The sequence below is a fragment of the Rhizopus delemar genome, genomic scaffold (assembly GCF_000149305.1).
Source record: "Rhizopus delemar RA 99-880 supercont3.8 genomic scaffold, whole genome shotgun sequence".
Taxonomy (NCBI): domain Eukaryota; kingdom Fungi; phylum Mucoromycota; class Mucoromycetes; order Mucorales; family Rhizopodaceae; genus Rhizopus; species Rhizopus delemar.
In genome coordinates, this window is record NW_027137834.1 from 1,137,726 (window position 1) to 1,154,520 (window position 16,795).

At 36.1% G+C, this 16,795-nt stretch overlaps 8 protein-coding genes across 8 annotated transcripts; 5 read left to right on the top strand and 3 right to left on the bottom strand.

Annotated features, from left to right (window-relative positions):
• Window positions 1–833: 833 nt before the first annotated feature.
• RO3G_10641 (uncharacterized protein) lies at window positions 834–1,261 on the bottom strand (the record flags this gene model as incomplete). The annotated part of the gene is made up of 2 exons (XM_067665226.1): window positions 834–839; window positions 1,028–1,261. The coding sequence occupies 2 exons, from the start codon at window positions 1,259–1,261 to the stop codon at window positions 834–836; spliced, it is 240 nt and encodes a 79-aa protein (XP_067521327.1).
• A 943-nt stretch (window positions 1,262–2,204) lies between these two features.
• Window positions 2,205–2,411, top strand: RO3G_10642 (uncharacterized protein; the record flags this gene model as incomplete). The annotated part of the gene is made up of 1 exon (XM_067665227.1): window positions 2,205–2,411. One exon carries the CDS (start codon window positions 2,205–2,207, stop codon window positions 2,409–2,411), a length of 207 nt encoding a protein of 68 aa, XP_067521328.1.
• Window positions 2,412–3,387: 976 nt separating this feature from the next.
• Window positions 3,388–3,529, top strand: RO3G_10643 (uncharacterized protein; the record flags this gene model as incomplete). Its single annotated transcript, XM_067665228.1, has 2 exons — window positions 3,388–3,454; window positions 3,504–3,529. The coding sequence occupies 2 exons, from the start codon at window positions 3,388–3,390 to the stop codon at window positions 3,527–3,529; spliced, it is 93 nt and encodes a 30-aa protein (XP_067521329.1).
• Window positions 3,530–4,005: 476 nt separating this feature from the next.
• Window positions 4,006–4,470, top strand: RO3G_10644 (uncharacterized protein; the record flags this gene model as incomplete). Its single annotated transcript, XM_067665229.1, has 1 exon — window positions 4,006–4,470. One exon carries the CDS (start codon window positions 4,006–4,008, stop codon window positions 4,468–4,470), a length of 465 nt encoding a protein of 154 aa, XP_067521330.1.
• Window positions 4,471–6,571: 2,101 nt separating this feature from the next.
• RO3G_10645 (uncharacterized protein) lies at window positions 6,572–9,088 on the bottom strand (the record flags this gene model as incomplete). The annotated part of the gene is made up of 5 exons (XM_067665230.1): window positions 6,572–8,034; window positions 8,089–8,191; window positions 8,263–8,490; window positions 8,549–8,764; window positions 8,816–9,088. 5 exons carry the CDS (start codon window positions 9,086–9,088, stop codon window positions 6,572–6,574), a joined length of 2,283 nt encoding a protein of 760 aa, XP_067521331.1.
• Window positions 9,089–9,636: 548 nt separating this feature from the next.
• Window positions 9,637–10,919, top strand: RO3G_10646 (uncharacterized protein; the record flags this gene model as incomplete). Its single annotated transcript, XM_067665231.1, has 2 exons — window positions 9,637–9,672; window positions 9,801–10,919. The coding sequence occupies 2 exons, from the start codon at window positions 9,637–9,639 to the stop codon at window positions 10,917–10,919; spliced, it is 1,155 nt and encodes a 384-aa protein (XP_067521332.1).
• Window positions 10,920–11,325: 406 nt separating this feature from the next.
• RO3G_10647 (uncharacterized protein) lies at window positions 11,326–12,485 on the bottom strand (the record flags this gene model as incomplete). Its single annotated transcript, XM_067665232.1, has 4 exons — window positions 11,326–11,520; window positions 11,578–12,098; window positions 12,155–12,237; window positions 12,292–12,485. 4 exons carry the CDS (start codon window positions 12,483–12,485, stop codon window positions 11,326–11,328), a joined length of 993 nt encoding a protein of 330 aa, XP_067521333.1.
• Window positions 12,486–12,671: 186 nt separating this feature from the next.
• RO3G_10648 (uncharacterized protein) lies at window positions 12,672–13,891 on the top strand (the record flags this gene model as incomplete). The annotated part of the gene is made up of 5 exons (XM_067665233.1): window positions 12,672–12,728; window positions 12,785–12,869; window positions 12,927–13,132; window positions 13,188–13,553; window positions 13,607–13,891. The coding sequence occupies 5 exons, from the start codon at window positions 12,672–12,674 to the stop codon at window positions 13,889–13,891; spliced, it is 999 nt and encodes a 332-aa protein (XP_067521334.1).
• Window positions 13,892–16,795: the final 2,904 nt, after the last annotated feature.

The window sequence follows — 16,795 nt, forward strand, 5'->3', positions numbered from 1 at the left end:
TTAATCAATGATTAATTATTTATTTGCTTTATAAAGTGTTTATATTGTAAAATAAATATTAATTGATTTATCTTTTTTAGTTCCTTATAACCCTCAAATAATTTGAATTTTTTTAAAATTTTGATTAGTTTATATTGCATTTGTTATATGTAATATAATACATTTTTCAATAGTAATAGATTACTCTTCATCATTTATAATATGCTTATTGAATATAATGGTATACCATTAGAATCAAAGATAATTTATTTATTTACTTCTAAACTTTGACGTTACACAAATATTTTATTTTTATTCTTTTTTGTTGTCATGTTTTGACATGTCAATAAGATACAGTCTTATTGTTCTGAATTAAATCTTAACAAATAAGTTTGAATAAGAATAGATCATAATAATTATCACTGCTCTGAACAGCCAAGTTTTGTTTTCATCTTAATAGTTGATTATTAACATCAGTTTATAAAATTTTTCTTCTGCCTAATCATATTGGTCGTAACTACTTTTTGTCATCTAATCTCAGGTCCTGCTCAAACTAATGTAAATAACCTTGAAATCTTTCTTTAATAGAAGTATTCGACTTTAGAAATATTGTTCAGTCCTGTTAATTCTTCTTTGTTCTTACTTTTATACTTAAAACACTTTATTTGTTTTCTTTTTATTTGTATAGTTTAATATTTTTAATTTAAATTGGTCCTACACGTCCACCATGTTTTTTTTTCCATTTTTCATCGTCATCAAGATGTTTTTCCAGTCGTTCTTCATCTTCTTTATCTTGTTTTTCCTGTTCTTCTCTTTTTTTATTTTTTGAATATTCTGTTTCATGAAAATATACATCAGGACTACCATTTGCACTAGTAAAGTTCCCTATAACAGCCCAATTTAAATAACCGCCATCTCCAAGGAGTGTAAACCATGTTTCTCTGTCATTAGGAAATGCCAAGACCGTATACTCCCACTGAGCAAATGGAAAATCACCATAATATTCTATTTTCCAGCTATCTATTTCTTCAGAAGTTCTATACTTTACATCGGTTATAATGTAACCAGCAACAGTCTCAGAGCCTTCTCGTTTCCACAATTCCGAAACCGTAGCTTTTGTAAATTCACTTCTACCGTCCTTAGCATCAATCCAATCTCTTATGCTGGGCCAGTAATTATCAACAAAATATCTAAGCGCTGCACCAATCTTAGCACCAGTTTCTCCTGGCTCTTCCGGCCTTCCTAACTTGCTTATCTTAAATCCGTAATTGTCATAACCCATATTTGTTTTAAAAATGAATTTTGCCTTTTAATATTTAAACAGACTTTCTTTATATATATTTAAAAGAATATAGTAATTGCTGAATAAGGAACGCGTTTTTTTTTTATTATTTTTCAATAGTAATACATCGCTCCTTCTTGTCGGAATTTTCCTTAATTGGTTTTTGCCGGTCGACATTTCTCTGATTTTGAATAATTGCAATTTTTCATTTTTATCTTCTTTGATAAAGTTATGTGGAATAGGCGTGTTAATACCTCTCGATTAATAAAACTAACAAATAAGTCAAACGATCAATGAGTCACTTGAACCTCTATTGAGTAAGGACGAGAGAGGGAACCTGTTCAATGCAAACTATGTCTTAGAATATAATAATGCGATTTAGGATCCGAGGTAGTATGGTATAAATTGTAGGCTTTTTATCGTAGATGGCACAAAGTGGTGTTTTTGTAGTATAGATGTATATATGTAGAGCATTAGTAGCAATATAAAATGGTTTAAAACCCAAAATGAGGATGATCGCCGAACTTCTTGTGTGAATTTATACGTAACACACACTACAAATACAAACTCACCATAACTATGTCATCTGGCTCTACTAAGCCAACAAATACTACAGTTCTGATAAGTAATCTCAATCCAGGGGAAAATGAAGACCTGCTTTCAAAGTTTGAAGCTTGTCACAAAACTTTAGCTTGTCCCCAATGTGCAAAAAGAAGAGCCTTTCGCCACAATGGCAGCACTAAGACTGAGCCCCCCCCCCCACAGCCAATTTTTTTGCAGCGATGGCTGTGGCGTCAGCTTTCGAGTTGCAACTATGAGATCAGTTGTCTATTCTTCTCTTTCTACTTCTTCGCAGTTGTCTCCCATAAAGGAAAATTTGAAATTTCCAGAACTTCTACGGAAATTCCAACTCCACATACGGAAGATTTACAAACATTTAAACATGGTTCAACGTCTCACCAGTGAAATTGCAGCCGCCAGATCCGAAATTGAACAATTACACGTCATTAATGCTCAATTTCAAAGCCAATTAAACAAGGATCATGTATCATTTAGCCAATCTGAACCATTTTTGGCAGCGACTTCTCAACTTTCCCTCAATTTTCCTTGGCATAACACTACTTCTACTCCCTGGCGCAATTCTGAATGACTCCAACATATGAAAGAGGATTTATTGCAAATGCAACAACAAAGCCGTCAACAACACCAAGAGACTGTCGCAAGTCTTTTGCAACCAACTTCGGCAAACCAAGGTTTCTAGTACCTTTACCTCCCCACGAAGGCCATAGTGCCGTATCCCGATATACTTTAAACATGATTCAAATTCAATTTACAAGAAATCAGAGTAGTGAACGATTTACAAAGATTTATTACATTCTTTTCTTGTAAATTGAATATGAACCATGTTTAAAATATATTGGGATACGACACCAACTAAAGCGATTCATAACTACCCTGAAGGATGGCTTTGACAAATTCCGTAGCGCGCTGGATCAGGCTTTGTGCCCTGCCGAGATTTGCAATGTACTACATATACATCATCAAATCAAGCCAGTACTAGCATTCCTCAACATCAAATCTGCATACGACGCTGTCAATCTCAGTTTCGTATGGGAGACTCTACATCATTACATCTCACCTCCTATGCTTGGCCGGTTGCGATGTCTTTTTGATGAAGTACAAATCAAAGTCCTTCTCTCTAACGCAACATCCTATCGATTCAGTCCAAAAACTGGTGTACTACAAAGATCTATACTGTTTACATATCTTTACTCAGTATATATCAACCAACTTCCAGCTCAGCTACGTCTTCAAGCTCTCACTCCTAACATTTCGCCATTGGATATGATATCTTCCCTGAACTGCCTACTCTATGCTGCCGATGTACCCCTCATTGCCGAACATTCGAATATGGTTGATCTACTTCAGAAATGTGAATATCACAGTATGCAAATGGGATACGAGTGGAGCCCATCAAAGTATGTAATTTTAGACAGCCACACTGATCCTACTTCATATACAATCACACCAAATAAATTTTCGGACAAAGAAATTTATTGAAATAATTTTAACCTCATAACAAAATAAACTTGTCTTTTTCTCATCCATCAATACATTAAAAAAAAATGTCTGCTCAAATCTCTAAAGACTGCACCCGACCTTTAATTATATCTGAAGATGAAACAAAAGAAAGTAAAGCATGGGGGGTTTTTTATCTTCTTAGAACACATCATACGATTAGAGAGATTGCAGACCTTGTTGGATTGAACAGGTCTACTGTGCAAGACATAAAAACCAAGATTGATGACTATGGCAGCCCTTTACCTCACAAGCAAACAGGTCGTCCATTGAAAATAAATGAAAGAACTGAAAGGCACTTGAACAGGATTATTAGAGAGGATCCTTTTACCTCTTATAAAGAAATAAATGTGGAATTAGCAAAGCTAGATGTTTTTGTCTCTATAGAAACTCTTCGATCGTATGTCGATCGACTTGACTTCAAATCGTACAGAGCAGCCCACAAGCCTAGATTGACTGCAAGACATCGCAAAATTAAGCTTCGCTGGCCGAAGGAAGACCCCAATTGGACCGAAGACCACCAATGGAGAAGCGTAGTTTGGTCTGATGAATCGCGCCTTTGTATGAAAGGCAGTAAATGCGGAAAAAGAGTGCTCAGGAAGGAAGGAGAGCGTTATGACGAAAGAAATATAATGTCCACAGTCAAGTAGGGTGGTGGTGGTGCTATGGTTTGGAGATGTTTTTGGGGAGGAGGTTTCGGACCTTTAGAAATTATTGATACCAGTTCCGTAGACCAAGAAAAATATATCAATATTTTGGCCAATAGGTTCCATCCTTGGTTTACAAATGTCACGGCACATCAGGAGAGGGATTTTATCTTCCAAGAGGATGGTGCTTCCTGTCATACAGGTGGTTATGCTCGATGGTGGAAGGAGACCCACCAAATCAAGGGTTTTGAGTACTGGCCTGCTCAAAGCCCTGATTTGAACCCCATTGAGCATGTTTGGAATACTCTTGAAAGGCGAATTGAAAGAAAAAGATCGTCGATCAAAAACTTGGAGCAATTGAAGGTGGCTCTACGAGAAGAGTGGGAAAGAATGGATGATGAGTTTGCGGACCGATTAGTTCGAAGTATGAAGAGACGGTGTGAAGCAGTTATCAAAACTAAAGGCGGCGCAACAGAATACTGAGAATCATTTTATGAATATATTCTTAAAATAAACATGTGAATCTTTCTTTTCTCAAAACTTGAAATCCCAAGCTTAAGTATACACATATTAATTGGTCTTGAACTTACATGCCATATTTTTTAAATTTTTTGTTTCAATATTTTGTCCGGAAATTTATTTGGTGTGACTGTATACTGTATGGCCAACTGTTTCCTCAGAAAACCATATTTGCAAATCTTGGCGTCCCGTTCAAACAAGGTGGTTACCTCGACCCAAAGGAACTTATTCAGCACAACGCTCGCAAAGCCCTTGCCACGATGAACCTGTTGTCATCTATTGGGATAAATCCATCTGGTTTTTCCAAGATTCTCTCCACTAGATTCTACGCACATATTATTCGTCCACAGCTCGAATACGGAGTGACCATTAATCGATTCACAAGCTCTCAACTTTACACACTTGAAGAAGCGCAAGATGCATGTATCAGAGGGATATACGGCGCTCGTGGTAAAGCTTCTACCAAAGTGACGCTCCACCTGTCCAAACTACCTCCCATGTCCGAACGGGTCAATATCCTACAAGCGTAGTTCCTCTTTAGTTCTCTACTTTTGCCGGAAGCCTCACTGCTCGATTGCCTACTACCATACATACGATGTACTAGAGGTCATCAGTAGTACTTTCTTTCTCGAACCACACTTTGGAAGATGATACCCGCCTCCGGTGATGACTTTTATACCCGCGCATTCAAAGCTTTCAAACGGTAATTCCTGCAGCAAAGCTTAGATAAGCGCCTTACGAACCGTAATTCTAAACCGCTTTCCCATCGTCGTCGTTCTGTGTCTTTCGACCTCATCCTGTGGTTGCCCATGTCAACTTCTGAACATAGTCGCTGTATATTCTGGAGGTTAGGTTGGCTACCTGGTGGCAAGCCGAAACCATGCCCCAGACACCCTGCTCACCATCTCTCGAAGAAACATGTCATTAACTGCATAAACATGCATAGGCGTCTCTTTATGCCTGAAAAAATTCAGGATTCCTTGTCATTCCTTCTGAGTATGCTTCCGTCTCGTCCCTCAGTACCCTCAGGTCTGGCACTCTTTTGATCATAAAGTTGGACTGTTATTTGCTCAATATTGGATGACCTCGGCCAACTTCACTGAGCTGCGACAATCCCAACTACTTATCCACATGGCCAGATGCTTCTTGAATGGATCCAATGATTCCTTTAGCTTATTGATTCTACTCACTGCTTTTCCTTTTACTTTTTTTTTACCCTTGTTACTAAAGAGGTTTTTCCATAGCATTAACTTCTAATCGGATTGAACTGGTCCGGGTGGACATTTATGTTGTTTATTTTATGCACCCAATTGGACTTTAAATAAAAGGTTATGTTTAAACAAAAGGAAGATGATGTTTATTTCTAATAAATATTTGATTATTTATATTATTTATAAATTTGAAGTGCAAACAGGGATTGTTATAAACCATGAGTCATTGATAATGAACATGTGTAGTTCTTCTGTGGGTCATAGCTTGCAACTGCTTGAACTTGAAAGGTAATAAACAAATCTATATAAAGAATAAAAAGATAAGACAAAAGTGCTATCTACAGTATACAGTCATACTATTAATATAAGGATTTTTTGAGTGATCTCGCACGACGTTAAGGAAATTATTAAGGTAAACAAGATAAATGATATACTTTATTAATTTACATTATATTTGCTATATGTAATATAATACATTTTTCAATAGTAATAGATTACTCTTCTATTGAAATGATTAAATCTTTCTTTCTTTTTGGTACTTTCAGATAAGAATGCGTACAAAGTATACTTGTGAAATCTTTCAACTTTTCTTTTTCCTCTACACAAGCTGTTAGCTCTACATATTAAGCCATTTGTAATCTAGCAAACTTGGGGCGTATCTTGTTAGCCAATGTCAACGAAAAGTGACATAGCTACGAATTTTAATAAAGAGTGATTAATATATTCATATTTTACACCCAATCCCTTTCAATATTAACTCTATAAACAACTATGTCATATTAAACTTTTTATTTTATTTTATAAATCATTTTTTTTTAAAAAAAAGAAGCTTTTTCACACAAACTATACAAAAATTAAAATCTTGAAGGCGTCCAAATGCCACCACCGGGCGTCAGCCCAGAATAACCAGGAATAAGAGGATCTTCTAAAGGAAGGGCATTAAAAATGGAGCGTATATTATTATTGTCTGGTATGGAACTATCATCATTATCTTGAGTGACTGGTGTCCAAGCTAGATTAGTGCCAAGGATATGATGAGGGAAGGCGACGTAGGTGATAGGTGCAGGTTTAGGATCTAGATGGATATTGTGCGATTTCAAATAAGCAATTAAATCAGAGAGAGCCTTGGGTAAATCCGTATCAACCTGATGCCTAAAGAAACCAAGACGAATCAGGTCGTTTTGATATTCTACCTTAATATGGTATGTCTCCAGGAAACGACCGGCGATTTCTTGCTGGAATGCATGATCCAAGTTGATGATATTGGGCACATAGAGATGATAAGTCTCAGGAACGATGGTTTCCAGTAGACTGGAGGCATTGGGAATATGGGCTTCAGGACCCAACAAAGTGACGTAGTTACATGCAAGCTCACCGGGAGGCCAGATAACACGGGTGTGCGATCTTTTGGCAATTACCTCAGTGATAAAATCAGCTTGATAGTTATGAATCAGCTCTCGATGAAGTACAAAGGGAATTCGGACCTGTTTGCTTATATAGTTTTTGTCTCGAGGTTGAACAAGTTCCATAACGGCATGACGAAGGTTATCCAAATTAATACCATTCTTCATTGGGGTCCTGGCAACCACATTATCTTCATTGTTATAGTATCCACCTAACGAGGCAAACTCTTCCGTGTTGGAAAATTTCACAAACACACCATATCGTTTCATGATTCGCTGAATATTTTTTCCACCCACACCAATGATGCGCTTATGGTACGATTCGGGTACAAAGAATGAAATTTCAGCGGGAAGTTCTTCCTGAAGTAGCGTCAAACCGTCCAAGGCCTTGGTGAAGCTTGTACTCTCGACCTCAATTAGAAAGTTATAATCATTGATAAAGGGTGAAAACTTAATCTTGGCGCCCGAAGTTCGCATGATCTTGTTGATTTTGCCATTCTTTTTGCCAGAGATAAAATCTTGGTGGTCATTGGAGGATTCGAGTCGGAAGATGGTTTGGGCATGAAGGGTTTGAAGGGACTGCATCTCTTGAAGACGTTGATACACATTACGTATCGCTCTTTCTGAACCAAGGATCTCAATGCACCCTTGTTCGGGTTTGTAGAATACCTCCGAACCAGACACTCGAGAGAGCTCGGATACAAAGACGGTCAAGTGAGATGGGGAATTGAACAGTGCATTGTATAGATCGTCTTGTTCATCATTTCCGTTATTAAAGTAAAAGAAGGCTTCATAAATAGTGCATGTTTGTAAGTTGAGTGCACGTAGTGTACGTTCTGCGTTGACACGGTTCTCTGCATAAACAGTAACACGGGTTTCACCAGAACCTATAGGTGGAAACATCATGTAGGCGCCTACATACAGCAATCATTAAAAAAAAGAAACAGAGTTTAACTTTATAAGTTTACCATTGTCATGCATTATTTTTCGTAATTCATCACGACGATGTAGTAAGAGCCAGTCTATTTTTTTTGAAGATAAATCTATGTCTTTGTGGTACATTGATTTCGCCTATTATTGGATTTTTTTTTAATTTTACTATAAAGAAACCCCTCCCATCCAAGAAGGTTGTTTATGTATACCTTTTGGATTGCAAGTTTATTCAACATGCCTTTGACACGCGTCACTTGTGTTTGTTCACCTGTGATATAAATATCAACTTCTACATCACCTTGTTGATCGAAAGGTGACGGGAAATAAATATTGGTGGACGTTTCTTCAATAATAGGCAATAAACCACCTCTCTTTTTCCCACATATCAGATAGTGTAGCTTCAGTGGTAATTGCAATGTCTCTGTTTTTAAATTTTGCTACAAATGGATTATTGTCGGAAATTGAATAACAAGGCTTTTTAACTTTTTCTTTTACTTTTTCATCTAATAAAACAAGTATACGAACGCGACAGTCTTCCACTTCCTTTGGTGTACCGATGATTTCAATTAGAGTAGGATTATCTGAGACAAGGGAGGAATATTGAATTTTAGGCTGTATTACATTAATCTTGACATTATAAATCTTGAGTAGATCTGTAAAAAGATCGTTTGAAATGTCAGCTACAAGTAGGATCTGAAGTGTCAATTTTATCTATTGTGTGTTTAAAGACATGTTCTTAAATATTCAGTATTATTTTCAAACCTTGAGTGAACATTGTTGAAGCAAATCACCGCGAGCTTTCAGCAAGGCGTTTTCGATCGTACCGATCATGGAGAGATTATAACCAGTAGGTGTATCGATGAGTGAAACGGTTTCCTTTATTTTGTCCGTCTTTAAATTAATTTGACATCCTCGAGATAAACTAATCTTGCTACAATCTTCTCTTAATTTATTCAAAGTGTGTTCATTACCATCAACATTATAGACATATTGTTCAGACGCTGGTGGTCCATAACAAAAAGATAATGCAAGCATAGTGTACTATAGGGAAATGAAAGAAAAAAGAAAAAAGAAAAAATACAATGATACATGCAAACTAAAAAAGTTTCTTTACAAAGTAAGAAACATGATGAATGAGAACAATCAAAGATTCTTTGACAACGTTCTTTAAAATTATGCTACATATCCAATCAATGTATAAACTTTTGCCTTGAAGGGAGTTTTCAGTCCTGTTAAGATATTATCCGAGGCTATCACTACCACTTCATCATTCTATACTTGTTTCAAATGAAGAACGTCACTTTCATCAGTTGATAAATGTACAAGTACAATTAAAAATTGAACAACTAGAAAGTCAACTTGGCATGCTGTCCCTTAGAATGATGGGTGTGTGTAACAATCGTAGCATTATTCTCTATGTCTCTTTTCTCTTTTGTTAAATCTTATTCTTTACTCTTTTTAGTAATCAACATTAGCCAATCAAAAAAGAACAGAAACGTCAAGAAACTAGTGGAAAAATTTTAAAAAAAAAACCAAATGTTTACAAAGCTAAGCAGCTTTTTCTTCTTCTTTATATATCAAAAATGGTGAAGGATACAAAATTTTATGACGCTTTAGGTGTAAGTCCGAACGCTACTGAAAGTGAACTTAAAAAGAGCTATAGAAAATTAGCTTTGAAATACCATCCTGACAAAGTAATAAAACAACACTTATTTTTCCTTTCTTGTATTCACCTTCTTTGTTATAGAACCCTGAAGCGGGTGATAAATTCAAAGAAATCTCTCATGCGTATGAGATCTTGTCTGATCCCGAAAAGCGACAAATGTACGATCAGTTTGGTGAAGAAGGCCTGAACGGTGGTCCTGGTATGGGTGGTATGGATGCCGAAGACCTCTTTTCTCAACTCTTTGGTGGTGGATTCGGTGGTGGATTCGGTCGTCGCAGTGGTCCATCCGGTCCTCGTCGGGGTAAGGACATGGTCCATGCATTAAAGGTCAGCTTGGAGGACCTCTATAACGGCAAGACGAGCAAATTGGCTCTTCAAAAGCGGGTTCTTTGTAAAAAGTGTGAAGGCCGGGGTGGCAAAGAGGGTTCGGTGCAAAAGTGTAAGACATGCCACGGACAAGGTGTTCGAGTCATCACTCGTCAGATGGGACCCATGATTCAGCAAATGCAGCAGCCTTGTGGTGACTGTCAAGCGACAGGTGAAGTGATTGATGAAAAGGATCGCTGTAAAGAATGTCGTGGAAAGAAGGTGGTGGGCGAAAAGAAAATATTGGAAGTCCATATTGATAAGGGTATGCGAGATGGCCAAAAGATTACTTTCTCGGGTGAAGGGGATCAAGCACCCGATGTTATCCCTGGTGATATCATTATCGTTGTAGAAGAAAAACCTCATCCTCACTTTAAGCGTTCAGGCAATGACTTGATTTATGAAGCCAAAATTGATCTCTTGACGGCGCTTGCTGGTGGTAAATTTGTCATTCCTCATCTAGACGATCGTGTGCTCATGGTTTCCATTCTCCCTGGTGAGGCAATTAAGCCTAACGAAACAAAAGTGATTCCTAATGAAGGCATGCCTGCTCCTCGTACCCACTCCAAGGGTCATCTCTTTGTAAAGTTCACTATCGAATTCCCTCAACCCAACTGGACCTCACTCGAAAATATCGCAGCTCTCGAACAAATCTTACCTTCTCGTCCTTCTCTTCCCTCTGCTGGGGATAAGCATGTAGAAGACGTTGTTATGACAGATGCTGGAGGGTATCAAAGAAGCGGTCCCTCTAGAAATGGAGGCATATACGAAGACGAGGATGATGAAGATGATCATCATGGCCATGGCCCTGGCGTGCAGTGTGCTCAACAGTAGTTTATTATTTATTGTTAGATAATGTATTAAAATTCCCACTTTCTGCTTGCATCATAAAATAAATATTTTATTTAAGAAAGTTTGGCAGCCTTTTGATATAAACTAGAGACAACCTTATCAACCTGTTTTAATGTTTCAACAGCACTTTCATAAGTCTTGTCTTCTTCGGGCTCATCAAATACAATCAAACAACCTGCTCCTTGATCAAGAATACCATGAAACTTTTTATCCAAAATCATTTGAGATAATTTAGCTTCTACTTGTTGTGTAGGTAGTTTGACCATGTCAGCAATATGACTGATCTCCACACGAGAAAATGGCTCGATAATACGAACCAAGTTTTGTTCCAATAAAGTGTCATATAAAGCTGCAAGTTGATTACGAATAATAGGATCATCATTCAACTCTATTGTTCATCATGAGCATCTTGTCTATCGTATCTTTCTTTCAATTTACCTTTTGTGTATGTAGCCAAAGCTGTTTCAAATTCTTGAAGGTTTCTATTTTTATGAGCTTGTGCAACAGCCTTCATTGCTTCTATCTCTGAACCTGCATATCTTAATGCTACCTTTCCACCAACAATCGAGTGAACATCATCTGTCTATCATGTCAACGTCAGTATAAAACAATCAGCACGGTTGATTTCAATGTCGGTTACCATATTGAGCATAATTTTACAAAGTAACATGTATTTCAAAGCCAAGACAGCCTTAGGATCTTCTTGACTCGAGAATCCTTCGAATGTCTCAAAAAAGTAAGAATAAGCAGTTTTATAATCTTTATCCTCTGCATGGAGAATGCCTGATTGCATATCCAAAGAGGCTTGTAATAAAGGAGGACAATAGATCGAGTTGGCAGATGTACGAGCTGAGGTCAAAGCAGCTCTGGCCTTTGGGAGGTTTCTGAGCGCATGACACACACGGCTCTCGAGCAACTGAACTTCGACAAGCACCATTTTATCATCCAGACGTTTTAATTCTTTCAACAGTTGTGCAATCAAATTGAGAGACTCGTGGTACATTTTGTTTTCCAAATAAAGCGCTACTAGACGAGTTTCCAATGCTTGCTTTAAAAACAATCGTTTTTCTTGAATGCACCATTCAATGTTTTCTTTACAAATTTCAATTTGAAGTGGGAGACAGTTGGGAATATCGCTAAAGTAATCAACAAGCGTACGAACTACGGACAATAGTGATTTAGTCTCTGAATTCTTCATTTTTGAATGGTTTGCTTACTGAGTTTGGCTGTCTTTGCTTTGGCAATAGTAAGCATGAAAGGACGTGAAGAACGGATCAATTCAGCAAGCTCACGAGAGAGACTAAATATGGATGTTTAGCGTGCACATTGTATTGTTACATTTATATACTCTTACTGAAGATCACGGTAAACCTCTCCCAACTGAGAAAGGGCATATTCTTGTTCTTTTATTGTTTCTTCGTCGTTGGATGGTTGTGCCAAGATGTTTCGGTAAGTTACTATAGCCTCTTCAAATTTTTTTGCTTTTTTGGATAAATCAGCTTGTTGTAATCTTTCACTTGGTGCGGTTTTGGTGATGGCAGTAACCATAGTTGTAAATAAAAGAAAAGAAAGAAAAAAAAATGTGTTTTTCAAAAAAAAATTAAAAAAAGAAAGACGCTCAAAGCTCTATTCAGTTGAAGGGGATTACGCGTTCACAGTCACTGGGATGAAAAATGACACTGTTGATATTAAAGCTAATATATTTATTCTTCTTTTATACATAATTATTTAGTCATGTCTAATATTGCTGACGAGAATCAAATTCCAAAGATTCCTGACCTTTATCTTGCTGTAAAATATATATTTTTTTAGAAAAAATAAATAGTGTGTTTATTGATTGAACATAGCACTATCGGTTTTTGATTAACCAAGGTCCTGCAGAACTTCGAGAAGATGCCCAAACCAAACTATTCAAAGCCATTAACGAAAACAGTAAAATGACATAAAGCAGACAACCTTGAAGTATGACAATAACTTTATTTTGGATAGATATGGCGCCTTTCTATAAGATTATGATTGATGAATTACAATTAACTGCAGATCCGACCTTATACAATAATATGGTTGCCAAAAATGAAGAAGAATTAAAGAAGCAAGATGAAAAAGCAGCCAATGCTGAGCAGAATGAAGGCGAAACAGAAGTGAATGAAGCTTTATTAGCAAAGGCAGATTATTATGCCAAGATTGGAGACAAGGTATTTCTTGTTCGCGACGCGCACGTATGCCGTTCGATATTAATTGAGCTTGTAGGAAAATGCATTGAAAGCTTATGAAGGCTTATTGAAAAGATCCATCACAACGGGAACACGTATCGATATCATCTTCACCTATGTTCGTATTGGCTTTTTCTTTAATGACAACAACCTCGTTCGCACCAACATTGAAAAGTTGAGAGAGTTGATTGAACAAGGAGGGGATTGGGATCGTCGTAATAGGTTAAAAGTCTATGAAGGCGTTTATCTCATGTCGATTCGCGATTTCAAGGGAGCTGCTACTTTATTTTTGGATACCTTGAGCACCTTTACCAGTACCGAGATTATGTCTTATAAAGAATTTGTGAAATATGCCGTCTTGACCAGCTTGATTAGTATGCAACGTGTTGATATTAAAAAAAGAGTAAAGAGATTTGAATAATAGGTTCTGGATGTATGTTGATGTACTGTTTGTAGGTTTTGGATGCTCCAGAAGTTTTAGAAGTTATTTCCGATATCCCTCATCTTGAAGACTACATGAACAGTTTATATCATTGTCAGTATGCACAATTCTTTCGTTCACTGGCGGCCATTGAACAAACACACTTGAGATCGTCTCGTTACCTTTTGCCTCATATGCGTTATTACGTTCGAGAAATGCGTATCCTTGCTTATGCTCAGTTATTAGAAAGTTACAGATCTTTGACGGTGACAAGTATGGCACAAGCATTCGGTGTTAGTGAAGATTATATTGACAGGTAGACAGAGTGAATATAGTATGATACAAGTTCTAATAGAGACCATCAAAAGGGACCTTTATAAATTCATTGCAGCAGGTCGTCTTAATTGTGTTATTGATAAGGTGAATGGCATCATTGAAACAAACAGACCCGATGCAAAAAATGCTCAATACCAATCAGTTATCAAGCATGGCGATGTCTTGTTGAACAGAATTCAAAAATTGAGTCGAGTCATTGATGTTTAATAAGATGTGTTAATAAAAAAAAACAATTTTTCATTATGTCTTATTTTTTGGTGAATTTCATAGGAGAGTTTATACGAAAATGCGTCCATGTTGTATGCCAATAGATATATAGTTTGATTTACTTTTAAATTTGAAAAAGGGAATATTTAAAGGCTATCATTAGATATTCGCTATACTCTATGATCCTAATAATTCACTCTATACATTTTCTTTCCCCCCCTCCTCCTCTTCACATGGATAGAATCATATGTCTTGTAAGACTTAAAAAAACGGCAGTTTTCATTTCAGTATTGGCTAAATTATTCATCCGCTCCAACCCTTGAAACTCTATACGCTTTTCAATTGGCTGTGAGAGTGGTTCGTTTCTGATGTGTCTTTACTTGATTTGATTTTTTTTTTAATTCATTTATTTTATTTGGCTTGTTTACTTTTGTAAAAGCATGTGTGAAGGAGAAAGAGAAAAGCTTAGAGTGAAACTTTTCTACTTTTAATGCGGATTGATTTTCTGTTTTAAAAATTTTAACATGTTTGATTCTTTTTACTCATTTGTATCTATTTCGATGAATTGAACTATTGTATAAAGTATGTACCTGATATATAGTAGCACGAGGTTGACAAGTTGTATTCCCATATGTGTCTTTATGACAATTTTTGTATTTGAAAGGTAACTCATCGTGCAAGAAGATGACACGTCATCATATAAAGTAATGCTATTGTCACAATTATAGGTCTACTCTAGTTTATCTTTTATAACTAATTGAGTGCTAATGTTTAAATGTTAAAGATGAAACATGCAGGAGTTGCAGAATTTAAAAGTAGGAACGTGGTATTATTTTTTTTTCTGCGCTAATCATAAAAGGATCTATAACTTAAAAGTAGAAAGAGGCTAAAAAAGAAGGGAAAGGGAAAAAAAAAAAAAAAAAAAAAAAAAAGAGAAAGGATGAGTTGAAAAAAGTTAGCTGTTTGTTTTGTGTAATAGGAAAAGGAGGAGAGAGAAGGACAAAGATATGTTTGATAATTAAGAATATTTTTTTACATCAAAATGACACACAGACAGACCCCCAGAGCTATGACCACCTTCATCTGCCATAAAATGATAACCTAATGACACTTTAATCTGTGCAACCCCTGAAAATTACTTTGGAAAATCACTGGGAGGGATCGTATGATACGTTTGATGGTTTATATGACTTGGTTTTTGAGAAAGAATGCACGTGGCAGAGACATGTTACTTTTTCCCTTTCATCCTCCATGTATCACTCAAGAATTTACATAGAAACCTTACGATTAATACTGTCCTTATTATACTCAAGTAATTAATGACATTAATCACTATTATCATTTTATCTATTCAATACCGTTGCACTGAAAAGTAATCAACATATGTTCTTTTATCATCTTGAGCTCCTTGGCCATTTTAAATCACCAACGAAACCTATTGAGCCAAGAACTATTTTGATTCGCAAAGAAGAGCGAATGAAAATAGTCACAGCTTGTGTTTATCCAATTGTCCTTGTGATGCAACTATTAACATTTACATTACTATTTAGCAGGTTTACACCTTGGTTTCTATTTTTTTTTTTTTCTTTTTGTAAGCAGTTGATAATCAATATGCTTGATTGTCACCATCTTTTCTTCTTTACTTGCAATAAGAATGTATTCAACATCATTTTATAGTTTGTAAAAACCTGAATTCTTTTTTTTAAAAAAAAAAAAAAAGCAAGCAAAATCAGCAAGTAATTACATAATAAAGAAAATACCTTATTTCAATACCCTCTCAATTTTAGTTGTTTTACTTGACTTTTTTTTTAACACAATAAGTACTGGATGCTGTACTACTGTTCAAAAAAGAAATTGAAACCCCTAATTTTTTTTGTATAAATACCAATGGTTGCATCATTTTTATGCTCCCTCCTTTGTTTCTGTTTCGTGACATTGACAACGCACAAACATTCAATTAAACTTCATTTGTTGTGACCTTTTGTCCCTTTTTTAATCTTTGTAAACGTCAGTTCAATTATGCAAAACATTTGATAAACATCCCGTTTCAATGTAGCCTATTAACCTCATCTACTTTTTATATATATTTATACAGGTCATCTCCTCATACAACTGTCACTGCTCTTTTCATCACTGCAGTAGTAAAACCACAAGTGGCTAAACGCAACTGTACCATCATTTGTTGATCTTATATAAAGTGAACAAATGTCAGTCACTGCAGATAAATTTACAAATAGAGTCTATAGAAAGCCACGACCGAATAATCCAAAGCCGCCGCCAAGACCAGACCCTCCGGATCCTTCACCGCCTACATTTTTGAATTTCTAAATCTTTTATTATTTATGCAACTAGAAACATATGCTTCATACTTCATTTCCATTTCAACGATTAACAAAGCACATACTTGATACCATCTTATTCATCATTCTTTTAACAACAATATCAGAACAAGACCTATACATTCACCATCTCTCCTCTTCCCTTCCTTATCACATAATCAATCTCTATTTTTTATGCTCAATACCGTTTATAGAACTTAATAAAATATGCTCTATGCAATATGTGTACATTTACTTTTTATTGGCTCTTTACTATATATAAAATAAGAAAAAAAACATAGGTTGTTGGGTTATTCAGAGAAAAGAAAATGATAATCTAGGTGTGTTCTACTGGAGGATCTT